Source organism: Phocoena phocoena, chromosome 12 (assembly GCF_963924675.1).
Source record: "Phocoena phocoena chromosome 12, mPhoPho1.1, whole genome shotgun sequence".
In the NCBI taxonomy this organism is placed as follows: domain Eukaryota; kingdom Metazoa; phylum Chordata; class Mammalia; order Artiodactyla; family Phocoenidae; genus Phocoena; species Phocoena phocoena.
The window spans coordinates 49,631,086-49,657,531 of NC_089230.1; the positions used below are offsets into that span (position 1 = coordinate 49,631,086).

Genomic DNA, 26,446 nt, shown 5'->3' on the forward strand with positions numbered 1-26,446 from the left:
GCAGATTGTGATTCAGCAGGTCTGAGGTGAGGCCTGACCTGCATTTCTAACAAGTTTTCAAGTGGTATGAATGGTATTGGTTCATGAACCAGGCTTCGAGAAGCAAGGGTAAAGCATGGTTTGCAACCTAAGCTGCAGACAAGAAACACCTGGGGAGTTTTTACAACTCCTGAAGCCCAGACTTTATTCCAGATGAATTAAATCAGTACCCAGGCATCAGTATTTTTCAAAATGTCTGGGTGGTTCCTATTTTCAGCCAAGGTTGAGAACACCTGCTTTAAAGTGTAATGCTCCCCTATGAAACCCTGGAACAATTATCAAGGAAATACCATAGTCCAAGTGGAGAGCATCTAGTATTTTATCACCAATCCTAATCACAGTGTGAACAGTAAGAATACGAATACACAGTTTTAGCTCACTGTTAATATTTGACTTATTACAATCGTTCTCTAGTTTTGTTGAAAGTTATTTAAATATTACACAAGGTTTAATACATGTTAAAACTGTATTATACGCATGTAAATCAATGAAGTTAGAACACTCCCTTACATCATACACAAAAATAAAATGAAAATGGCTTAACTTAAATATGACATGACAACATAAAACTCCTAGAAGAGAACATAGGCAGAACATTTTCTGACATAAATCGTAGCAACGTTTTCTTAGGTCAGTCTCCCAAGGCAAAATAAATAAAGACAAAAGTAAGCAAATTGGACCTAATCAAATGTAAAAGCTTTTGCACAGCAAAGGAAGCCATAAACAAAACGAAAAAACAACCTGCGGACTGGGAGAAAATATTTGCAAAGGATGCAACTGACAAGGGCTTAATTTCCAAAATATATAAACAGCTCATGGAACTTAGTAACAAAAAAAACAAACAACTGTATCAAAAAATGGGCAGAAGATCTAAACAAGACATTTATCCAAAAAAGACATACAGATGGCCAACAGGCACATGAAAAGATGCTCAATATGGCTAATTATTAGAGAAATGCAAGTCAAAACTACAATGAGGGACTTCCCTGGTGGTGCAGTAGTTAAGACTCTGTGCTCCAAATGCCGGGGGCCGGGGTTCAATCCCTGGTCAGGGAACTAGATCCCACATACATGCCACAACTAAGAGTATGCATGCCACAAGTAAGGAGCCCGCGAGCCACCACTAAGATGCGGCGCAACCAAATGAATAAATAAATATTAAAAAAAAAAAAGTTGACTCGTGCCTTCATTTGGTCTGGTGTCAGATGGTTATGTGCTAAATAAATACCGTGTGAGAAGTATCCTGAGAAAAGAAATACCTTTCTTTGTTTGAAGGCTGATAATGAGACCTCACTTACTTACTTGTCTGTACTCTCACGCTTCTGGCCATAGGTTGGATCAGTCAAAAACCGAGTTTCTTGTTTACATCCAAGCAAATCTCCAACTAGTGTAGTTGATGGAACAAATATTCATAGTCATGAGGGTACAGAAGCATCCCACTGATTCGATTTTAGGGTTAGGAAAGGCTTCAAGTTTAGGTAAAAAATGATAAAGCACTTATGCAGTCTTCTTTTTTGGGGTTTCCATAGAAAAGCAGATCTCAAAAGCAACTGATGTTGTTATTTTATTAGACTAAATGCACGTAATTAAAATTAGATGATAAATACAAATAGCTGAAAACAGCGTTAAATACAGCTTTTATAACCTAAGTTTTACCATTTGATAAAAGCATGGCTGCACTTCTGAATATTTCTGTGAGTCGGGCATCAGATGGCGCTCACCCGTACTAAAAGCCTGAGCAGTGACAGAATATTAACAGGCATTTCGAAAACCGGCCCTGACGCCAAGCAATTGTGCTTTACGGTCAAGTCTCTTTTTAAGTTTCGGTTTCTTCATCTGTAAAGTGGGGGTGGGAACAGACCAGATGGATTTCCAACCCATAGCGTCTTTCTTTGATTCTTCGACTACAGCGGTGGCACAGACTGGCTGCTGCTACCGCTGGCTGAAATCGCCAGATTTATATAAGTCAGAGTGGGAAAGCGTGACAGAAGTAGACAGTGTGCGTTCCCGGCTGGAAGGCAGGAGACCGCTTTCGGTGTTTCAGCCGCTCACATTACGTGGGCGGCGGCGCAGAAACTCCTTAACCGCGTCGTGCCTCTATTTCCCTGGGGTGTCCCAGCACAAGGTTACAGAATTCCAGCAAAATCGACTTTCAAGGAAAAAAGCGCGGGTCCTACGAAGCATACTTATGCAAGCACGTTGGGAACGCGGGAGGACAGTACAAACTTAATTCTTTCTCAACTAAACGCCTGAAAACAACTTCCGCCCACCGGGTCTCAGGTCTGGGAAGTGCTGCCCCGGAGGTCACGTGGGACCAAGCTGGTTGTTCGCGAGGACTTCTTCGCCACATCATGTAGGTTGTTCCATCTAAGCCGGGGGGAAGCCTTCTCTATTACAGGAACGAGAAAAGCCCAGCCGCGCCCTGTGTGGCAACCTGAGGGCAAATAAGAGTTTTCTGTGTCTAGGCAGTTTCTCCGCTTGGCCAGTACAGTCGCTTTGGGGAAAATCTTCCCTCAGTTTCCTCTCGATTCCTCTGTTCCCCCTTCCGTAGGATTCCAGTTGGTATCGCCGGCTCCCCGCCTCCGCACGCCGCCCTCACGTGACACCGGCGCGCTCCCGCGGGGGGAGCGGGGTCTGAGAGGCGGCGCCGCAGGGGACGGAGGAGCGGGCGCAACGTTGGGTGTCTTAGCTTTTGCTCCAAGGCCAGCGCGGAGGACGCGATGTCGGGGCTCTTTCGCCCGCTGCTTTTGGCCGCTGGCTGCCTGGCCTCGCTTTGCGTGATGACCGCAGCTCAGAACACCACCCCGGCCTCGAACACGACTACATCCTCGGTTCTACCGACCAACACCACGACAGCGCCGGTGCCGCCGCCGACCTTCCCGACGGTCACCACTCCAGCACCAGGTGGGCGCCGGCCCAACGGGCTTTCTGCTCTCGCCCCCCCGCCGGCCCTCTCCCTGCCGGTGGTGCGCGCGGGGCCGGGGCGGGCCGCGGTCCGGCAACATGGCGGCCCGTCCGAGTCCGGCCGGGGACGGGCAGAAGTGGCCGCTGTTGGGGATCGCCCCGGGGGGAAGGGGCGGCTGAGCCTTGGGGCCGTTGGGCTGTTTCCGGCCCAACAGTGTCCTGCCCGCCTGGAGGTGTTGTTTAAAAGTGCCTTGTAATCTCCATCCTCACTTGAGGCTCCGAAGAGGGGACGTGGCTTTCTTCCGTAGTGGCGGCAGTGAGGTTGATTATGGGGCGAGGCTACCGCCTCCAAAGTTGGCGATGAGACCGAACTCCCTCTCTCTGGGGTTAGTCGTTTGTCCATCCAGGTCTTCTTTTCGAAGGGAGGCTTCTCCCGAAGTTGGCGAAAGAAGGAAAGAGACGCTGCAAACTAATGCTCGCTGGTGTCTCAGCCCTAGGTCTGAAAAAATAAGTCGTTTGAGATTTAATTACATCGGTTTTGCGGATAGGTATGGGATATATTTGAGACTTGAGCATTTAATTAATGAAAATTTTGCACTCCGTGCTGTGTGCAAAGGAGAAAAAGTACCCATTCGTGTACCCGGTGCTTCGCATGTATCTGTTAGTATTTTAGGCTAAACTAGAAGATAAGTGGTGAAACCTAGGAGGTGGATGGAGATAAATAAAGTAACTCCGCCAGAACCGTGTGTTTAGTAGATTGTGAGGCTGAGATTGGAACCCAGGTTTGTCGTTCTTCTAAAACTAGACCAGGACCTTTTGTTAAGCTCTGCAGTCGATTTGGAGACTGGTTGAGGCATACACTGAATCTTACAGCAGAAATTGTCAATGCCGTGACAACACGCACGAGAGGAGGGAAGGTAAATTTTAAATTAAGGTGAAGAACCTTAGATATTTAAAACTTGCAGTCTATTGTGATTGGTTATCCTAGTTAATATTGGGTAAGGAGTAACTGGCATATAGACCGAAGACTTGAAGTGTAAGAATTTTTACTTTTTTTTTTTTTTAGGCCGATCACGTTGTTTTACAATATCTTCTCTAGTTTTTGTATTTTGTAGGAGTTTAATGACACATATAGTAAACTTAATGTTATTTGTTAAATTTAGAAAGATGTAATGGTAAAATTCAAACATCTTTTAATGAAGAAAGGAAATTGCAGTACAATACTGGATATTCTAACCGCACTATTTCTAAGATGATAGAGCAGAATTTGTTTTCTGCTTATTTGGTAGTTTCCTCCTAGAATTTTTTTCAGGGGGGGTTGGGGTGGGGTGTGTGTGTGTTTAAAGAGAGGCTTGGAAATATGTTAATTGCATTTGTGTAATTGAAATGAGTGCAAAGGAGATGATTTGTGTTTTATGTTAAGTGGTGGTTGGATAAACTGCAGCCTGAAAGGCAGCAAGTTTAGTTCATTGTAAATAACATACACTATGCTACCCAAATATTCATCATCAAGCACAGAAGATTTTAAACAACTAGCATTTTTCATGTGTATACAAACCTCTGAATAACTTATTTCTACTTTGTGACTCCCTGCCACTCCCCAAAGGGTACGGTATATGTCCCAATCTCTGATAAATATTGAAATGCAATGTGTTTGTGCAGAACTATTTTTTAGGCACGGGGAAAGCAAATGAGAATGTTTTTTGGAGGCATCTAGCTTCTAGGAAAATGTATAGAGCCTAACTCTATAGTCCATTTGTTTGTCCAGACCTTGAATTGTAGTTAGCTGCCTTTGATGTCCTGTCTCAGAGCCGTTTGGCTTAAATTATTGACAAAGACCTTGCTAACTTGTTAAATTATGTGACTGTAGTCCCCTCCAGATGTGTTGTCTCTTATCCTCCCGTCATGGAAAACCCCGGAAAGAGTGGACCATTTATGAATTACCGATCTCAGATTTTTCAGGATAGGCATCATCGGAGCTTGGGTTCAACCTGTAATAAATCTTTATTACTATTAAAAATTCCAGTTCACATCTGATGTTTTGGGGCAGTGATTTCCTTGTGTATAGTGTTGGCCTCGCAACAGCCTTTTTTCCAGTATTTTTCTTTTTTAAGGAACACTCAAGAAACTCTGAGTGTCTGAAATAGTTGCTGTGCAAAAAGGGGTTGTTTAGATAGGTACCAAGAAATACTGAGCGTTCCCACTAGCTTGTGCTTTTTCCCCCCTTTCTCTTGAGTTGACTTCTGGCTTCATAAGTTTTTTATAATGATAGGAATTTTTTAGTAAGCCACTTTATAATGTTTTTTTTTCTGTGTGTGGTTTTAAAAGAACACGTAAGATCTACCCTCTTAATAGATTTTTAAGTGTACTGTACAGTATTAACTATAAGCACAGAAGATCTCCTGAATTTTTCATCTTTCTTGAAGCTTTATACTCATTGAACAGCAAACCTCCATTTCCCCTCTCCCATCTCCTGGCAACCACCATTTTACTTTCTGCTTCAGACTTTGACCATTTTAGATACTTTATATAAGTGGAATCATGCAGTATTTGTTCTTCTGTGACTGGCTATTTTCACTTAGCATAATGTCCTCAAGGTTCATCCATGTTGTAGTGTATAACAGGATTTCTTTTTTTTTTAATGGCTGAATAGTATTCCCTTGTATGTGTATAACACATATTTATCCATTCATCTGTGGATGGGTTATACAGTTTTGCCATTTTCTTGAAATAGTAAGTCTGGTACTGTATGTAATACTTGCTGTTGTTTAAAAATGGTAACTAGTACAAACTCAAAATAAGATACCAATTAATTGATTTTATACATTTTAACCCCCACTCCTACCCCCAGAAATCTGTGAAAGCCGCAACAACTGTGTTTCCTGTTTTGATCCTAATGCTGCTAATACTACCTGCTTTTGGATAGAGTGTAAAGGTAAGAAACTTTGGGATTGCTTTAATTTTGAGAGTTCAGTATTGTTTTGTTCTAACATTTAAAAAATACTGCAAGGTATTCTTGAACACTTGAAACTTATGTAAAACATTTGGGATGGTGTGCATTACTTATTTTGCAAATCAAATACTTTTCCTTTAAACTTTAACCAATTGCTTAATATTCTCCCTAAAATCTTTTGTTGTCTCCTATGCTCCCCCCTTTAATTTCTTAGACTTGATAATTAAGGCTCGATAGCTTTAAAAGGAAGAGAAATTTTAGACCTTTGTGGTTAGGTTAAGTGTACTGGTACACTGAAATTAGCTGTGAGAGAAAGCTGTGGGATTTTCCCCTGAAAACTGTTCCCCAGTAAAATGTCTGAGGCATTTATCTTCTGTAGATGTCCTACTAGATGAACTATAAAGAGACCTTATGAAGCATTGTTGGATACTTAGATATGGGAGAATGAGGTGGGAAGAGAGTGACTTTTTTTGTGCTATTGTTAAGTTTTAAAGTTGTCTTTAATTTGATTGAGGGATAAAGAGCTAGATGGAGATAGTTTGAAATGCCAGTAAGGTTTTTGTTAGAACCACTGGATTACAGCATAAATTATTTTGTTTTCTTAAGGTAAGATGGTTGCATTTTTTTCTTATCAGTAAAACAATTTCTCAGGTTTTTTGTTTTATATATAAAGAAAAAGCCAAAGCTACATGTTAAGCTTTTTATTCTTCATTGAAAAATTGAAGAGTTCTGGAAATTATGTCACTACGTAACAAAGTTTAAAAGCCTCTTTTAAAATTAAGGTATTAGCTTAAGTTTGAATTAAATTAACTTCTTTGTTGTATAAGGGTCACTTTCCTTTAGGTGATAAAATGGAATTTAAGAGTGTACCCCTCCCCTCTTGTATGGCAGAGTTGGCAAGTTTTGGAGATTGAATGCCTGCCTTACTGTAGGATATGTTGGGGAAGGCTTTCCCTTGCTGGTGTTACAAGTCTTCCCATCCAGGAAAGTGGTTTTAGAAAGTGTAGAAGACTAAAGCAGAGATCTGGAACAGAGATCCCACTGCTGCTATGGGGCACCTCTCATGTTTACTAAGCCTTTATTAGTTTCTAAGGACTTCTCCCTACTGCTCAGCCCTCTTGTGGATTCTAGCAACCTTCCTGGTATAGTACCACAATTCTGAGATATACGTGTTTCTGACTTATCTGTTCAGTATATTCATGTGGATTTTAAAAGGATGTTTGGAGAGATCCTGTGTAATATGTCTAAAACAAGGGGAAAAAGATAATAAAGTATTTTGTTTATCTGTGGACTTCTAGAGAGTTTATACCTGAGTTTGATTTTTGGAAGCAACTCTGGAGCATAGTAACAAAGTCAAAGATAATGTGAATAATTGATGCTCTTCCTGTCCCCTTCCAATAACAGGTAAAAGCTACTGTTCAGATAATTCAACAGTTAGTGATTGCAAGGTGGTGAACAGCACCGAATTCTGTACTGGTAAGTATTCACATTGGCGTCTGGGAAAAGTGGCTACAAAGAGGTAAGGAAGATCATTGCCTCAGGAAGCCTTATTTCAATATTTGGTTTAAAGCATTTCTATAATTCTAATCTCATTACAAACTTGGATCTGAATAGTATATTCATGTTGATTGCTGAAAGGACAGTGTTCTGAAGCTTGATTTAGTCATTTGCTGGTACATACTGTGGTGCTGTAGGTACAGATATCTCCTCCTCTGTTTTTCTTTTAACTCTTCCAGATACTCACTGTATTTTACACCCTCTCTTTATTTGCATTTTACAGGCCTGGACAACCTTGTTCTGGCACTTTCTTGATTATGGTACTGGTGATTATCACAGTCTGGATCAGTTTGTGCTATGGTTAAATGAATCCTCTCTGTATTCCTCCATTTTCTGTACTTTGGTTTGGGGAACTTGGTTATTTAACCTTTACTCTGCCCAGGAAATAGTTTTTAAAATTTCCTAGATGAAAACTGATTCTTCTAACAAGATTATAAATTAATTGGAAAGTCAAACTCCTAATTTGGTGTGTAGATAATAAATAGAATAAAAGATTTTTCTGGAGTGTGTCAGTAACCTTGAAAGACTACCTGTAACTGTTTAATTTTGGTGGGGTTTCCCCATTCCTCTCGCCTCCCCCTATCCCAACTTGAACTTTGTAACTGAAACTTTGATTAGTATGAGATCAGTTATACCCAATGTAGAGTCCATAATATGGTTTAGGTGGTAAATGAACAAACAGTTTTAATATTTATTTTAATGTGTGTGTACCTGTGATTTTATGATAATATTGTTTAGAAGTAAGATTAAGTATAGAATTTTAAAATACATTGAAGAAAAACTGAATAAGTAATTCTACTCATTTGACGATGTATCAGTTAGAATTAGTTTTGGCTACCAAGGACATAAAACCCCAAATTAATATGCTTTAATTGATAGATTAATTTGGCTCTCGTGTAAAGGAAATCTGGGTTTCAGTGCAGCTAGAGGGCTAGAGAGGCATCTCTACAACCATTAGAGAGACCCAGGCTCCTTCTAGGTTTTTACTGTGTCATTCCTCAGAAATGGCTTTGACCTTATTCTCCAAGGTGAATGCTTATGTTCCAGCCATCAAAATGGTTTTCCTGCCAACAGGAAGAGGAAGGGAAAGTGAGAGACCCCTACCTTACAGATACTTCCTAGCAGTTGCAGATGGCTACGTAGCTGCAGGGGAGGCTAAGAAATGTCTTTGCATGGGAGGGTGTCACTAAAAATTGGTGCTATTTCTAAAGAAGGGAAGGCCAATATTGGTACAGAGCAACTATCTACTCCATATGTGGCACTTAAATGAAAACATTGTGAAAGTGGTACTCAGATGACTGCAGGTTGGGAAATAGTGTTACAGATTGTGATATTTTAGACAGCTTTGACTTACATGTGTGTTTGTTTTTTTAAATAGTGCCCACTGCCACACCATTGCCAACCAATTCTACAGGTAATACAAGATAATTGACTCTTTTCCCCTTCCTTTGAAGGTTTTTAAGCTTTTTTTGATGAATAACTTTAGTAATTAAATATCTAAAAATCAGTATGATTTTAAAAATGAGTAGATGTAGTCTTGGACTACAGTAATTACATTAACATGTACTGTTTGTGACAGTGAAACATAACTATAGTGTTTCACGTTCATTGAATTTGAGCAGATTTGCCGTAGCTTTGTACGTTGAGTCTGCAAACAGCTTTTTGTGCATTTTGTGGAACTCTTAAGGAAATATAGAAGCCTAAAGGAAATTAATTCTCATCATCCATAGGTACACCAAAAGGTTTTCAGTTCTTACAGACTTTTCTCTTTGTGTATCTAAATAAATATTAGGAAATTGGATGATATGGCCATGCAGGTTTGAATTGTTCTCCCTGTTAACTGCACACGTTGTTGTGTGCACTTTACCCATCTACTCTTGGTTGGATAGTTAGATCATCTTTCATTCTTCATGCAGTGAATATCTTATAGGAAAGTATTTGCTGTCATCTCTGGTAGGATTGATTCAAACAGCATTCTCTGTCAGAGGATATGATTATCTTAAGACTCTTAATACTGATCGCTTTCCAGAAAGATATGCTTTTCATTCCTATCAACAACTGGAAAGTTTTTTACCACATCTTCAATAGCAATTAAATAATATCTCCTTGTAAAAATCTTTACCAATTTGATAGTAAGACTAAATAATTAAAAAACATCTTCTCCAGGACAAGTACTAGGCTAGAAGATAGGGATATAGGAACACAAGTAAGGTAGTATTTTGTCTATTGTAGGAACTATGAAAGGTCGGGAAGCACAGTGTGTTGGGGGATTTGTAGGAAGGTGTGTGTGTTGAGTAATATGTGGTGACAGCTTCCTGGAGATGTTGACTGAGTCTTGAAATTACACTGGTAAAATCCGAGGGGAACTTCCCAAGTGGAGCAGGCTGGTTAGCTCATGTGAAGGAGAGGTAAAAGAGTATAATAAAGTCAGGGAATTGGCATTTGGAGTGTCCAGTACAAGGCGAGAACAAGTTAAGCTGGAGAGTCAACAGGTCAAGAGCCAGATTGGGACGTGCCATTGTATACTTCGCTGGTGGGTTTGAAGCATGATGAGATTTGCATTTTAATAAAATAACTTACTTTAACTGTGTAGAGAGGTGAGTGGAAAGAGGCAAGAGCGAACACAGATGAGATACGCTATTGCAGTAATTCTAGAGAACTAATAGCGGAGGAGTTGCAGATGTATGCAAATTGGCTTAGGAAGTAGAAAGGAAAGCACTTGATGATTGAGGTGATGGGAGAACTCTGCTACACAGCACAGATAAGTTAACCATTGTAGGCAGTGGTAGAGTCTACTGGAGCAGCTTTGAGAGAGAACAGGGCTTGAGGACCAGGCTCTTGGGAACAGTAATGTCTAAGAGGTGGGAAGAGGACTGGATAAGAAACTGAGTAGGGATGGGCAGAGAAGTAAGCCCAGAGACGTGTGCCTAAGAAAACCTGTGTTTGTGTGTGTATGCGTTTTAAGTGTAGTTTTTCAGAGGAAAAAGTAGTCAAATGGTGTAACAAGGCTAAGAACTCATTTTGAAAGACTTTGGCAGTGTTGAGCTAGCTTGTACCAGCTTCTGCTGGCACAGCTCATCCCCCCTGTACCCTCAGTGATACTATGTTGGCAGCTTGAATTAATGGCTACAATGGGAGTAGTCACTCCATGGAAATCTGCAAATTCTACAGAAAGTATTTTGGAGAGCAAACAGTGGTGTGCTGATAAAACCACCAGAAGTCATTGACAAGGAGGATGTGTTAAAAGTTGATGAAAGCAGAGATACTGAAAGAATATGGATTTCCAGAAGGTAGGATATGAACAGAGAGGGGCAGAGGAGGAAATAGTTTCCCCAAAACTATTGTGGGTTGCTTTTCATTTCTTCCTTATGAATCTTGATGTAGTTCTACTTGCTCTATACTGGGTTCTCCTGTGATCTCCTTGAGTGTCTTTTGTTTTCTCTCTTTGGTTCTCTGAAGTGGAAGGAAGTCAGGGCTTGCTTGCAGAAAATGCATCAATTGAGTGGTAATTAGTGGTTGAAGAGCAGCCTTTATATGGTCTCTTTCCATGTCAGCTGCTGAAGAGAGCAAGTGAGAAATAAAGGAACTGTTAAAGAAACGATGCAAGGAGAATCTGATTTATGTAGATAGGCTTTCAGTGAGGTTAATTATATAGTCTAACACCAGTACAAATAATATAAGTATTATAAACATAAATAAAAATATTTATAGGTAACATAATATCTTACAGTAGAATGACTAAATTATATTAGAAATACAGTGGAAAATATATTAAGTAGAAAACAAACTGCTGAGTAGTTCCAGTACAATTTCATTTTTTTGTTGTATACATGTCTAGAAAAATGGCCAGCAGGAAGTAACATGTTTCTCAGAATGATAGAGTCACTTAAATGCTTCTACTGTATTTTCTAAATTTTCTATCCCAGTAGCAGCTTTTATAACCTATGAATTATTTTTTTAAATGAAAGGAACATAGGGTAGGTCAACAAGGTATTCCCTAAGTAGTGCCTGATTTTGAAAATTTTACCAGTGTAATACTTTGGTTAAAAGTAAAAGTATGTAAATGTTTTGCCTATTTCAAAAAATGAATTATTTTTTAAAAAGTGAGGGCAACTTTTACAAATACCCAAAAATTAAACCTCATAGCTCTGCCTTCATTGATTATGTAGTGGGCTTCTAGTGCTTCAGAGATTTAAACCAGTGCAGATTTCAAAAAAAAAAAAAAAAAAAATATATATATATATCTATCTTTTACCATGTTCAGAGGTTGGTAGTGAGAAACAAATAGCAAATTTGCAAATTTTTTCCCCTAATGTTGTCAGACAAAATTAGTATTTTAAGATTGAAAAGAATTTGATACATGTTTAATTTATGAAGTATATTTTTTGTTTCACAGAATGTATAAGCAACAAAAACTTTGAAGGGATTATGAGTCTTAAAATAACCATACCCTCTAATCTAGGAATTCTGTATAAGAATCAGTCCTATCAGAGATGAGATCAAATATTACCCTGTAAGATGTTCATAGCATGCAGAAATGGAAGATGACCTAAATGTCCAACCAAGAGCTGGACCGCGGTGCTTACAGTTAGAGAGAAAGGGGTACAAATAAATGTGTGTGAACATATCAGCGTTTACTAATATCTATTAGTAGTATCGATACTATCAGAAGTCTCAGTATAGTGCTTTAGTTCCTAAAATGTTTTTACATTCAAACTGATTCTTCCCATGAGTGCATTTCTTTAGAGACACTCATGCAGTGTGGTAGAGAGAGCTTACCCTTGGGCTCTTAATATCATTTAGATGGGGAATTATGGCCCCAGGGCACCTGTTCTTTTAAATAAAATTTTTGGGAACACAGCCATGTCCATTCATTTGCTTGTTGTCTTTGACTGCTGGTTCATTACACAGTGCACAAAGTCTAAAATATTTACTGTCTGCCTCATTAAGAAAAGTTTGCCAAGCCTTGGAAACGAAGAAGATAAGCAAATCTTGATACTTACATAGACTGAATTGTATTTGTTTCTTACCTGACTTATTAAAGTTAATAGTTTTTGTCTTGGAAGCAAGATTATTGGGAAAGAACTTGTAGTTCCCTCACCTAAATACTAATTCTTGCCCTTCTGTGTGTCTTTTTGCAACTTGATCCAGGTGTATACATAAATTTTTATACTTAGATGTGTACATAGATGTTAACATAGATAGAAGTTTTTGATTGCTTAATGTTTTAAAATACACTTCAGAGCTAATATTTTGGATGCATAGATATGTTATTGAACCATTAACTGAGATTTGGCCTTTATTCTCTAAAAAATTTGAAAGCATGTTGAAGTGGTAGTAGTGTTTCTAAAAGGTGCTAGATAATTGAGAAATTTAAAATTTTAATACATTTTGTTTACATTCCAGCTAAAACCACAACTCCGCCTTCCCCTTCTACAGCTTCCACCACAGCTACTACATCAGGTAATTGAGGTTTTTTTAAACTAACAGTGAGGTAGGATGTGTGTGCTGTGTTGCCTTTTACTATTTCTGCTATCACTGTCCAATTTTATTCATGAATAGTTATGAACTGAAATTCATCTCTTGTATTTGGAGGACCAAGATAGTAGGCTGTTAAAGCAATAATGATAGGTTTGCTGAGAGTCCTCTTCTGGATTTTTAAAGTGTAATCACATTTGGCATGACATGTTAGAATTAAATGGTAATGGTTTTCCAAAACCCTTTTAGTACAACCTGTAGGTGAAATCTAATTTCTTATAACTTAAAAATTAAATACTGATTATTGTTAGGGATTCGTTGTGTGCTGTATTAGACCATGGCAATTTGAGTGAAGGTAATATAGCCATCCTTTTTGCTGTGAAGGGTCTAAAAAGCCAAGATCACTACCAAATGTGCACCTCATATTTCTTACCATGTCTTATATTCCTTTATAACCTTTGATAGTGTGTGTGAAAATTAACTTTTTATTAATTAATGATTTGACATGTTATTAACTAAATCATATTTAGGTTATGCCACAGGGCACTGTAGGTACACAGGTTAGGAACCCTTCCCTCCAGCCATATTTATAATACTGTTTTGATTCTCATGAATATTTATGGTTTTTTTGATCCTTTTGGTTTCATTCTTGTGCTACCTTTCTCTAAATTGCAGCGAAGCCATTCTGTCTTCACAAGAAGAAATACAGAACAGTTGTAATTAATTTTAAAGCTGGCCAACTTATACAGCCACAGGAACCAGTGTTTATTTGCTATTCCAGTTAAGAAAATAAACTTTATTTTAAATATAAAATTGTTGGGACTTCCCTGGTGGTCCAGTGGTTAAGAGTCCACACTTCCACTGCAGGGGGCGTGGGTTGGATCCCTTGGTCGGGGAACTAAGATCCTGTGTGCCGCGTGGCACAGCCAAAAATTTTAAAAAAAGAAAGAAATTGCTTTTTGTTAAAGCGGATGGTGCTCCACTTGAAACATTTTAGTCTCTGAAAAGGAATTTTTGTTTTGTTTCTTGTTGAAACATTTTACTGCCTGAAAAGGAATTTAAATTTTTGTGCTTTATTTCCTTTGGTAATACTTTTTCATTATAACATTTTCAGAGTAAAATTTAAATGTCTTTAATGGTGAGTTCTGCTTGTTAGAATTACAAATTGCAGATTTATAAGATTATAATTGTAGATTATTAAGATTACTTCTGTAATTTGAAAAGCTAATCAAATTTTTATTTACCTTATTTAGTAAAATGCAAAAGTTGTATAAATTTTAAACACAAATATTAATGTTTACTCTAGCAATTAACTAAAATATGTAGTCTGAAGAAACCAGGTTTTAAAAGTGCTTGACATGTTCCCAGGGCATAATGTGCCAGGAGAGTCATTTTTGTCATTTTCATATTTGAAATTATATAGCAGCATTGACCATTTGATGTTGCTGGGTAGAATGAAGAACGGGATTGGTAAATGGTCGTCTTCCTCAATTAGGAAGCCGTAAAGACTTGACACAAGAGGAAATACTTCATAGAATTTAACACATGGCAAAAAAGAAGCTCAGGTGAGTCTTAAAATTATCATAGAGGATCATGAGACATATTAAGTGTTGTTATTTCTTTCATCTCATTTAACAGGTACAACTAATACCACTGTAACTCCGACTTCACAACCTGCACGGAAGTCTACGTTTGATGCAGCCAGTTTCATTGGAGGAATTGTCCTTGTCTTGGGTGTGCAGGCTGTAATTTTCTTTCTCTATAAATTCTGCAAATCTAAAGAACGAAACTACCACACTCTGTAAACAGACCCGCTAAATTAACAAGGACTGGTGTGTAACTCACTGAAACCAAAATATTATCTTTCAAGATGTCCCACATGGAAGACGCTATTCTAGGATCTTTAAGTGTTCAAAGGATGCATATAGGAGCATCGCCCTTGAAGAAAAATCAGTGAAATCTATTTGCTCAACGGGAATATGTAAAATATTCTGCATGAATCCTTGTGGCTGTCTTCTTTTATTTTAAATGGCTGCTGCTGTGGGATTATGTTCTCTCTTCTTGACATGCCAAATGTAACTCTGTAAGTGATGGAAAACATTGTCCTGCGCAGACAACCTCATGACTCTTGGCAATTTAAATGTAGTTATTTTAAAGCCTGAAAGCTGCATTTTTTCATCCTAACTCAGGATGTAGTTTAGTGACCAGAATTGAGAAGAATGTGTGCCAAATGAGCATCAATCAGGTGGATTTGGGGCTATCGTTGCAGAAGTGGAATAAATTTATAAATGCAGTATCCTTAGAGTAAAATTTTGTGCTTGATAAGTTATTTTTTCTACATTAGAAAAAAGATGCCACACAGGGAATTACATTCCAGATTTAAAGAAATGAATGGAAAGGATACAAAACATTAAAGTGTAGCAGGTTATTGTTCATACTTGTAAAGCACCTTATATCATTGAGAAAATAAAGAACAGTGCCTTAAAAGACAGACCGAAAGGTAGACTGTAACTTAAAATGTTGGTAATTTGTTCTTTCACATTAATGAAGGGAAAGGTTGGTCTGAGGATGTAACTGTTGATGTGAGCAGTAGTAAACCTGCTTTTAGATACCATACTGTTAGTACTTAATTGAAAACTTGCCTACTTTATTTCAAGCCTGAGTAATTTAAAGGATGTTATACAAAGTCAAAAGCCTTCATCTATTGAATCTCCCAACGTTTTGCTTATGGCTGTTAAAAAGTATAGAGATAAAGTTGATTTAATTATATTTTCCTTTGTACTTCAAAAAATTATCCTCACACTGTTGTACCTTAAAAGGATTTCCACGAAGCTTTCTGGAAAAGTAACTTCTGTAAGGCAAGAAAGAAAGAAGTTGTTTTAGAATCATTTATTAACTCTTTAAATGAGACAATCATTTTAAGTTTTGAGACAGCAAACGTGAGCAGTGTAATTTCATGAAAAATTTTAGTTGATCAGATTACTGTAGATTTTTAATGATGATTGCCCTGGATAAACAGGTTGTACTTTTTTTCTCCTTTTCCATCCTTTTCTTCTTCTCAATTTCAATTGCTGTAGTATAAGCATGCATACTTTTATTTCTTTAGCTTCCTTATGAAGCACTAGTTTTTTCAGGTTTAGAGGGATACTTCTTCCCTGCCTTTGACACATTGGATTAGTTCAGAGGCTTAAAGCAGTTTAAAATGAGCTTTTGCTTTTCTAGGTCATTAAGGTTTTTTGTTTTAGTTTCTTTAGCCTATAGTGGCTGTGTTTAGCACTTGGTTTTCAATATTTTATAGTAAGAAATGACAAGTTGCTTTGGTCCATTTCATAAGCCAAAATTCCTTACATTTAGATAATTAAAGGTTCTTAAAATGAAGATTTACTGTTTCTTCTTTACTTGCTGGTACAGCTAAAGTTTGTTTTACTTGCACATTGGTACATATACCTAATGTTTTCAAGTGCCTTAATTGTTTAAAATCTCTGGCTTCAAAGGTTTTTGGGGAAAGGTAGGCTTACCTCACATTTTTGTTTCCCTCAGTAGTAATATTTTAGGTACCTCACAAAAAATTTTATTATGGTGCCATGGCTATTAGTTTTTAGTGAGTGCTTTAAGATACAAGATTCAGTTGAAAACATACAGAATTTCCATTCTCCCAAAGTGGTAAAAATTAGCTACAATGGTATAATTGTCCTTTACCTAGATAGGAATACCTTGCCACACATTAATGTTAACACTATAGCTACTTTTGTGAAAATATAGCTGATGAAGCCTCTCATCTTCTGTAATTTTGAATACTGCTCTAACAGAATCATAATATGGAATTAGATTTTACAAAAAGAGCTCTTACAACAGAACTCACAGGCTTTTCCCCTCTTCCTTTAGCAGTTTAGTATCTTGAGCCATTAATAATTTTTGGGTTCTTTTTAATCCAGAAGGTATATAGAAACCTTTTCAGATTTTTCATCTGATTTGTTCATGCAGATTGTAGTTCTGTTAAAATCCCTTATTTTACCTTATAGATATTTGTTGCACAGACACTGCTGTATTTAGAAATTTCTATTTCAGTTCATTAAAAACTGCAAAACCAATCTGTATCATGTACCAAACTGATTTTAAATAAATCTACATGTTTGTTGGATTAATCTGCTCTTTTTTATTAACTAAAGTATGTTTTTATATTTTGATTATGAAGTTTAATGCTAGTGAGTTTACCTTAGTCTGTTGGGGGATGGCTTGTCTCCTCAGTTTTTCATTGCTCCTGAAGACTAGCAGATAGTAACTGAGGGACATATTCATCAGTGGAGAACAGAGCCTTAGAAATGATAGTTGGAGGGAGGACTTGGTATGCCTGTGGGATTGACATGCAAGTTGATCTTCCTCAAATCATTAGAAATCATCTACTTATGTGCTAGTTAAACAAGTATTTATCAGAATACCATCTTGTTAGATATCTGAAAGCTTGTTTGTGACTTTCTGCCTTATTCAGATTGCATATAAAGTAAAATTGGGTTTCTGTTCAGTCTTTGGTATAAATATCTAGGACAAAGCCACATGCTGGTATGTGAAATCTGGTTCTTTAGGCCCATGTTTGGGGCAACATTATATTCTATATTAAATCACAGAACTTGGACTAAGAAGAGAGAATAAATACTCACCTATCAGCCTTAAAATCCAGAAGAGTGTATTGAAGGCTCCCCAAAACATTGCTAGAGACAAATTGTTATTTTGATAAGAATGGTGTTCACAATAGGTTTTTTTTCTTTTTTCTTTTTTATGATAATGAAAAGTCCTGTGTATTTCCCCACGTAGTTACCATCCCTGTGCTCCTCCTTAATTTGTGTAGATAACCTGTTGCTGGTGTTATCTACCTTCTGCCTAAAGGATGTCCTTTAACCTTGAACATTTCTAGTTTTGATGGTACAGGTATTGTTGATGAATTCTTCCAGTTTTTGTGTGTCTGCTTTCGTTTTTGAAAGACGTTTTCATTGGATATAGAATTCTAGGTTGACATTTTTGCTTTTAGCCCTTTAATGATGTTGATCTAACATCTTCTCACATGCATCGTGTCCTATGAGAAATCTCATCTTTATCTTTTGTTCCTCAGTACATGTTTTTTTTTTCCTCTTTAAAGATTTTTCTCCTTATCACTCATTTTGAGCATTTTGATTGTGATGTGCTATGCTGTAGTTTTGTTTCTTGTGGTTGAGGTTTGTTGAGTTTCTTGGATCTATGGTTCTTCATCACATTTGGAAAACTTTCAGCTGTTTCGTCAGGTATCTTTTTCTGTTCTTTCCATTCTCTGTGTTGGGGACTCTAATTACACAGAGGCTGCTAGAAGGTGACTTACAGTTTACCCATGCACTGTTTAGGTTTTTAAAAAATCTTTCTCTGTTTCATGTCAGATTATTACCATCTTCAAATTCACTAACAACTTCTGCTATGTCTAATCTGTTTTTAATCTTACACAGTGTGTTTTTCATTTCAGGTGTCGTCACTTTTAAAAGTTCAGTTTGGGTGTTTTTCATGTTTCTGCATGTTCCATCTTTACTTTTTGAACATATAACAGCTTTTAACATCTGGGTCAGTTTCTGTTCATTGACTTTTTTTTTTCCCCTCATTATGGGTCATATTTTCCTACTTCTTTGTAGGCTTGGTAATTTTTTATTGCATTGCCAGACATAAATTTTAACTTGTTGGATATCAGTTATTTTTGTTCTGGGACATAGTTGAAAACTATGAAAACAGTTGGATCCAACTTGGAAACAGTTGGATCCTTTCAGGTCTTGCTTTTAAGCTTTGTTAGGTGAGACCAGAGCATTTGTTCTAGGGCTAATTGTTCCCCAGTTCTGTGTACATAGTGCCTCCTGGATTAAGAGGCTTTCTGGTCTGGGCTAGTGGAAACAGCCTCTATTCCTAGACTTGTGTGCGTTCCAGGTACTGTTTCCTCTAAGCCTTTCCCCAGCCTTGGGTAGTTTCCTCATGTACATGTGCTGACCAGTACACTGCTGAATACTTGAGGGGAGGGGTGCCCTCTGCAAATCTCTGGAGTTCCACTTTGTGTAGTTTTCTCCTCCCTGGTCCTCTGCCCTGGGAACTCTATCTCCCTTCGTCTCCCTTAACTTTCAGCTCCATCTCCTCAACTCAGGAAGTCCACTGAGCTCTGCCTGGTTGTTTCCTTCCTGCATCATGGCTTAGAAATTCAAGGCGGTAAGCTGCGTCGGTGGTTTTCTTTCCTTCAGGGATCACTATCCTTCTTTGCCTAAAGTCCAGTGTATTGAAAACTACTGTTTAATGTGTTTTGTCTAGTTTTTCATTTGTTTCAGGGTATATCCAGTCTTATTTCATCTTGGCCAGAAGAAAAAGTTCGAGATATGACTTTAGTCTTAATTTTTAATTATTTAAGTAATAAATACATTTTTTTTTCCTTGAACTTACAGGTGAAGTCTGCTTTGACCATCCCTAGCCCCTTCCCCTTCCTTGCCCTCCTCTACTTTCCAGAGGTAATTACTAGAATTGGTTTGGTGTTAAACTCTTCCCCTCAGCAATTTATATACACATAACTAAATGTACCCTTAAAAAAATATATGATGCGAATTTTTATTTTAACATTATCCTGCAACTTTTTTCCACTCATTAGCTATAGCAAATTCTTAAATTCTCTGTTGGTATATGTAGTGTGAATATTGTAACTGTCTACCTATTGAAGCACAATTAGGTTGTTTGCAATTTGTAGTTTTTACTGTTTTCTAAAGAATATCTTTGTACCTGTCACCTTATTTATGTATGAATATTTCTCTAGAGTAAACATGGAGAAGTGGACACCTATGTCACAGGGTTTCCACTTTAAAATTTTTAACACTGAGATTGCCTTCCAGTCCCCACCAGCAGATATCAGAATGTTTTCTGTATCCTTACCACTTGATATTGGCAAAGTTAAATTTTAATATTCCAGTAAGTAGAATGATTTATTTGGTTACTATAATTAATTTGTACTTCCTCTGTGAATTGCCTGTTTTTCTATCATCTTAACATTTTGTAGATTTTTTTAATCTTAAAATATGCTGGGTGCTAACCCATGGTCAGTGGACTTTCTTCAATCATTATTTTCAAGTCTTTGATTTTGGTGTCTGTTTCAGCAGGAGACAGAAGCCACATAATATGAACAGGCAGATTTGACAGAAAAGTATTAACTATAGGAGTAGATTGGAGTGATGGGGCATATTATCTGTAATATTTTAAGAAATAAAAATCTGCAAAGCAGTAAAGAGAACTCTAAAGAATACAGAAAATAGCACATCTAGGGAATAGCCACTATCTATGTTCCTTGTGGCTGAATTCCAGAAATCAAGATACAACCATGGCTCTTGGGATGAAGCTTGTGACAGCTGTAAATCCCTTGGCGATGGTGCCAGGGAAACTATCCATGAGGAGATACTACATCAGTGGCAGTCTGTGAAGTCATCCAACAGGGGGTGCAGGGTAAGGTGACACTGTACTGCTAAGCTATATGCATTGCTAGAGCTGGGCACTGTTAAGAGTCTACCTAGAACCAGGAAGAGAAATTCCTCCAGTACCTTCTACTGACAAAACATGCCACCTAGCAAAAAAGTATTCATATGGCCCAGCTCCATTTTCACCATAATAATTGATGGAGCAGGCAACAAGGGGTAGATTCAAAGCCCTTGTTTCTAAATTTATGAACTTCCACTATATATTCGATATTTCTTTTGCCCTTTGTCAGAACCTCAGTTGGTCAGGGTTCTTCACCTGGTGGAGTGACTCAAATATTCATTAACAAAGGTTCTGAATCCTCTTAATTGTCCTACCTGTTTTGGTCACTGTCATTTTTCATTAACCTTTTCTGTTTCTCAGGTACCCAGAGAATCCCCTGTGTTCCAGATATAGCCCTTGCCTCGATTATGTACCAGCAATACAACCTCCCTTTGGTAATCAGAATTGATCATTCCAGCCAGTGTAGTAAGACCTTTTTCTGCCTATTGGTTTAGCGGTAAAAGAATCCTGGCCAAGCGGCAGTCTCATCTTAGATCAGTAGGCCCATTGTTGTGTCCCTAGTTGAAGCATCCCTTGGAAACTAAGACCTCCAAACCAGCACAGTTCGAGGTTGCTGGGATGAGTAGTATAATCGTGAGAGGTGCCACCCCTTGATCTGGGACCCATATACTCCATCTCAAGCGAGATGCTACCTTTAAGACAGAATTCCATCCTTGCAGGGTGGTGTCTCCCAACTGTTACACACGAATACTCTGAGCTGTTCTACCTTTCAGTTAGACCAGCCACTTCTGAGTGTTGGGGTATGTTAATTTCATGAGCTCACTGTAGCATTTCCTTTATTGTGAAATTGTTTCCTTGGTTAAAAGAAATGCTATAGGAAATGCCATGATGGTGGGTAAGGCATTCTGTGAGTACATGACATGGGTCAGGTGGTAATGCTGAAAGAAGCATTATGGACAGGAAGGCAATCCATGTCCAGAATCCATGTCTATTTTAGTGAAGTTGAATCTCTGCCCCATCTATGATAGAAGGGGTCCAATGTAATCAAACTGCCACCAGGTGGATGACTATCACCCATGGGATTGGTGCCGTACTGTGGCCTTAGTATCGGTCTCAGCTCTTGACAGATTAGGCACTTGTCAGTAGTGCATGCCAGCCTTAGGAAGGGGACGTCTGTTGTTGAGCCCATTCAGAGCCTCTGGCCCTGCCACCAATGCTATATTGTTCATGGGCGCAGTGAGCAAGCACTAGGGTAGCTGGGGAATGAGGTTGACTGACACCCACGGAGTACATTATTTTTTGCCCACTGGATTAATAAGAGCCTCCTCTGCTGTGGATGACCTTTACTGGACATTGACATGGGACACAAATATCTTCACAGTGTGTGACCATTCACAGGTCCATCCACATACCTCTTCCCAGACTTCCTTATCACCGGACTTTCAATCCTGTTTCCTCCTAGTCCTTGGATAACCGAACCATCAGCCCATGAATCAGTATAGATCTGTAGCTGTGGTCATCTCTCATTCAGACATAGTGGACAACCAAATGTACTCTCAGACTTCTGCTCACAGGGAGGATTTTATTTCACCATTGTCCTTCAGGTCCACCCCTGGTGCTGCAGATGTCCACTTTTGGTTGGAACCAACAATATGCAGACCTATCTATAAAGCCGGCTTGATTTTGTTTTGTTTTGTTTTTTCTTTTTTGGCCAGCTAGTTGTTAGAGCACCTCAGGTCAGAGGTATGGATTGAGTTGATACTGAGTCTGAGCCACGTGTTCAAGGACACCTTTTATGTTGCAGACCAGCTCAAGCAAGCTAAGTCTGTTGTATACCATTTCCATTGATTGCTGCTGTGCATGCTCGGGTTTATGACTAAGTGGGTCCTACAACACCCAAATCATGATGGGAAGCTCGGGCTATATGATCACCTAATCTCCCTTGGTTAGACATTCAGTCTCTACCAAGGTGCAAAAGGAGAATAGTTATCTTCAGAAGAGGGCAAAGATTTGCTCCAAAATCCTAGGGGTCTGCCCTGTGATTCTCCTACTGGTGCTTGACAGAAGCTCCATGCTGTGTCCCTATATGCCTGGACACTTAGTATCATTGGCTCTGTTGGATCATACGACCTAAATGGCAGAGCAGCTTATACTTTACCTCAAATTCACAACAGGGCCTTCGTGAGTGATTTCCTACTCAAAATTGGTAGTCTTACGGGTGACTCTCCAGGTTGGTTGAAGTAGCACACTCAAATATAGTATATGTTTGCCTTTAAAATCCAAAAAGACCTACTTAGCATCATACCTCTTTTTTCATGGTAACATACTGTGAGATGAAGCAATATGTCTTCCATCTTGGGGGTTCATCATGCTCTAAGCCCCCAGAAACTTCGTTGCAGTTACGTTTTGTAGGATTTATCTTTCACCCTCTAGTTCTTACGAGTCTCACTAGGGTACCTAAGTACTTACTACTTGCTGCTCATCGTATCATGTAGTGGACCAGTGTGATGTTTGTGGAATACCATGATGCTCTAGGTCTCTATGAACTGTATCATGACAGAGCAGGAGAACTGATGAAGCCTTGAGGCAAGAATTTGAAGGTACATTGTGACCCTTCCAGGTAAAAGCAAACTGCCTCTTGTGTTCCTTGCAATTTGATATGGAGCAAAAGGCATTATAACAGCAGAACAAGTGCCAAGGGCATACTCATTTGCTCCAGTAAAGATACGGCATCTGGGATAGCAGCTGCAATTGGAATCACTACTTGGTTAAGGTGTGAACCTGATAGTCCCTAGTCATTTTGTAAGATCCATCTGCTTTCTGCACAGGCCAAAGTGGTGTGTTAAGTGGTGATGTTAAAGGTATCACCACCCTCACTTTCAGGTCTTTGATGATGGCATTAATCTCTGCAATTTCCCCAGAGTTGTCGCTTCTAGTTTCTTGATAGAAAGGGGAAGTTCCAGGGGCTTTTCATTATCCCTTCCTACCATAATGAGCCTTTAACTAGTGGGTCAGAGAATAATATTGGAATCCTTTCAGTTGCTAATTATGTCTATTCCAATTATATACATTCAGGAAGTAGGACCAACTGGGTCTACTGTAATTTGGACCTGAGCTAAGCTATCACCTCACTGTAAGCCTTCATTTTGACTGGTGAGCCATAGTGGTGTTTTGGGCTCCCAGGTATTAGAATTAATTTAGAGGTAGAATTAATTTAGAGGTAGTACCTAGTAAATGCCAAATGGTCTAGATTTCTTTTTTTCCTCTCATGAACAGTCACTCTAGCAAATAATTATAGATACCTAGGAAAATGGAGGAAGATTTATGGTATGTACTTTCAAGCGGATCTATCCTCCTGTAGTTAAGGGGCCCTGGTCTGTGAATTGACTTAGGTCTGGCATCTGGATGAGAGGCTGTAAATCTTCATTATGCCTATTCAAGTCAGGTTTTGGCTACCAGAGTTTTTCCTGTGTAGATCAAGCAATATTCTCTCAATAGTTGGCTGCCCATAGGATTTCATTCATGGAGGTGCATCAACCACCAAAGATCTCTGTGTGCCAAGGCATTTTGACTACTCACATGTCCCTGCTGCCCTTTATGATAGATGTCCCACCTTGTCTTGGCAGTTGGCTTCTGCTACTCTTGAAGTGCATCATCACCACTGAAATGAGAGAGCCCATTTCAACAGCAGTGAGAAACAACAAGATTGTAAATTCAACTATCTTTGTAATTTAGCATTTTGCACAATTAAAATTTGTGCTTGACTTTTAGCAGTATTATCCTTCTAACTACAAGAAATAAGAGATTTTAAAAGGCTACTATCAAAGCTCTCTGGTTCTCAGGGCCATGATTTGAGCTGGGAATCAAAGGACCTGAGCTTGTCATTTTCTTCCCTAAGTGCTGAAGTGCATTAAAGAAACTCCATCCCACACCACAGTCTTTATGGTCATCCTTACTACCATGAGAGTCAATATAGGAGCACTTTAGGTTCCCGAGGTAGTGCTTCAGCAGGTACTTCATCACAGTCTACGAGAGGTGGTAGCTCGGTTAATTGTCATTCCACTGCATGCAAAGGATTACACGCAGCCTTCCATTTCCCCTTAGCAAGGAGCTTGGCATTGTGTTCAAGCCCAAGGATGTAACCAAACAAAACCCCAAACCCCATCTTTGTGGGTCTGTCTCCTAGGACCACTCTGTTACTGGTATCATTTCTATATTGGTCATGGGCCATTTAGGTGACAGAAATCACATGGAAATCAAATGGGGAAAGTTTAATATAAAGAATTATTTAACAAGGGATTGAAGTAATGGGAGGATTGGCTGGTAAGCAATAAAGAGAGCTCTAAAGAATATAGGAATATCAGATACAGGGAGCCACCACTACCCTCCTGGGCTGACATCCAGACCTCGTGGGAGAAGGTGTGGCCAAGGCTGAATGGCAGAGAAGTTCACTGAGGCTGTGAAGCACCCAAAGGGGTGCTGGGGCAGGAGAAGCCCCTTCATAGGAGGAGCCATGCCAGTGGCACTCCACCAGGGAACTGCATGCACCACTGGAGTTGGGCATTGCAGAAGCTGCGTGTGCTACCGGAACCTGGTGCTGCAGAAGCCATGCATACTGCAGGAGGCTGCCTAGAGGAGGACCCCAGAACCTGGAAGAGAAACCCTTCTTCCTTCTCCAGGGTCCCTCCAGCACCCTCTCCTGACAAAGCTTAACATCTTGCCAGGTGGCAAAGAAGAAACGTTTACAGGGTCCAGATTCATTATTTCATAGAAGACAGTGAAGGATGAATTTGGAGCTGAGAGGTCATAAACTGTTAAGTGGTATCATACCTGGTCATATCATGTTGAATTTTTAATTTTGATGTCAAAGTCATCAGTCTTCCTTTTGTTTTTTATGTCCTATTTCAGAAATAAGTTTGTATGTCTGTGCGTGTGTGTGTGCATGTAGATACTTAATCCATTTGGCATTCATTGTGTATAGTGTAAGGTGATGATTTAATCTAATTCAAATAGACCCAACCTTTTCCTTAATTTGAAAAGCTACATATATCATATATAAATTTATGTATGTAAATATGTTTCTCTGGTCTCTTCTGTTCCATTCATCTATTTATTTATTCCTTTACCCAAGATAAATTTTCCTGTCTGAACAAAAAGACTTGGATTAGGACTTTACAAAAGTCTGAAGAGTGTCTTGCCATTTATAGGAAGAAAAAAAAGACTGTTAATAGAGAACAGTGTTCTTAAGTGAAACAAATAGAAATAAGTGCTTTGAAATTTCTTTGGATTAATCTCTGTCCTGGTTTTTCACTTGTTAGTGAATACTGTCTGGTAGCAAGGCCCTCTCTCCTGGCTCTCTCACCTAATCAGTAACTCTAGAACCCATATTAAGAGGTTGCTCATTGACCAGAGGCAAGGCCTAGGTTGTAGAAATGCAAATCAAGGGCCTCCCTGGTGGTGCAGTGGTTGAGAGTCTGCCTGCCTGCCGATGCAGGGGACACGGGTTCTTGCCCCAGTCCGGTGCATCCACAACGGGAGAGGCCCGCATACCGCAAAACAAAAAAAGAAAAACAAAAAGCAAATCAACTCTTATGTTTTAAAATTCAGGGCCAAACCCTACTTCATCTGGGACAACAACATGTAGTCATCTCAGTCCTTCCATGCTATCTTCACAATACAGATAGTAAAATTTAGATAAAAGGCTTAATAGAATTTAGAATCATTTTTATTCATTCAAATGCTCATAGAAATAAAACTTTGAAAAAGGATATATGATTACCAGTCAGGTCTGAATGGGATTCTGGATGGAGCCATTTTAACTTGAAAACCTGAAAGTTGAACATTTTCTGCCACATTGGGTAGGAAGACATGGTCAATTCTTTTTTTGTGTTTAATAGGTACCTGCAATATAAATATTAAGTAGATACTGGAGCCTTTAAAAAAGATGGTGAATAATTCTTGTTATAGCATCATTACAAGTCATTGTTATTAATAAGACCA

At 38.8% G+C, this 26,446-nt stretch overlaps 1 protein-coding gene and 1 pseudogene across 4 annotated transcripts; one reads left to right on the top strand and one right to left on the bottom strand.

Annotated features, from left to right (window-relative positions):
- Positions 1–2,652: 2,652 nt before the first annotated feature.
- CD164 (CD164 molecule) lies at positions 2,653–17,076 on the top strand. 4 transcript variants are annotated; one of them, XM_065888861.1, is made up of 7 exons: positions 2,760–2,943; positions 5,795–5,878; positions 7,301–7,372; positions 8,832–8,867; positions 12,860–12,916; positions 14,570–14,665; positions 15,276–15,322. In XM_065888861.1, exons 1-7 carry the CDS (start codon positions 2,760–2,762, stop codon positions 15,320–15,322), a joined length of 576 nt encoding a protein of 191 aa, XP_065744933.1. The 4 variants fall into 4 exon arrangements, with proteins under 4 accessions (XP_065744932.1, XP_065744933.1, XP_065744935.1 ...); XM_065888860.1 differs by having other exon boundaries at positions 2,653–2,943; positions 14,570–17,076; XM_065888863.1 differs by lacking the exons at positions 12,860–12,916; positions 15,276–15,322 and having other exon boundaries at positions 14,570–14,736.
- A 9,145-nt stretch (positions 17,077–26,221) lies between these two features.
- Positions 26,222–26,446, bottom strand: part of LOC136131875 (coiled-coil domain-containing protein 162-like) — a 48,926-nt pseudogene continuing 48,701 nt past the window's right edge.

Coding starts and splice junctions, on each gene's coding strand:
- CD164 (XM_065888860.1), top strand. CDS start 2,760: ATGTCGGGGCTCTTTCGCCCGCTGCTTTTGGCCGCTGGCTGCCTGGCC. Junction 5,879..7,300: donor CTTTTGGATAGAGTGTAAAG/GTAAGAAACTTT, acceptor TTCCAATAACAG/GTAAAAGCTACTGTTCAGAT. Junction 12,917..14,569: donor CACCACAGCTACTACATCAG/GTAATTGAGGTT, acceptor CTCATTTAACAG/GTACAACTAATACCACTGTA.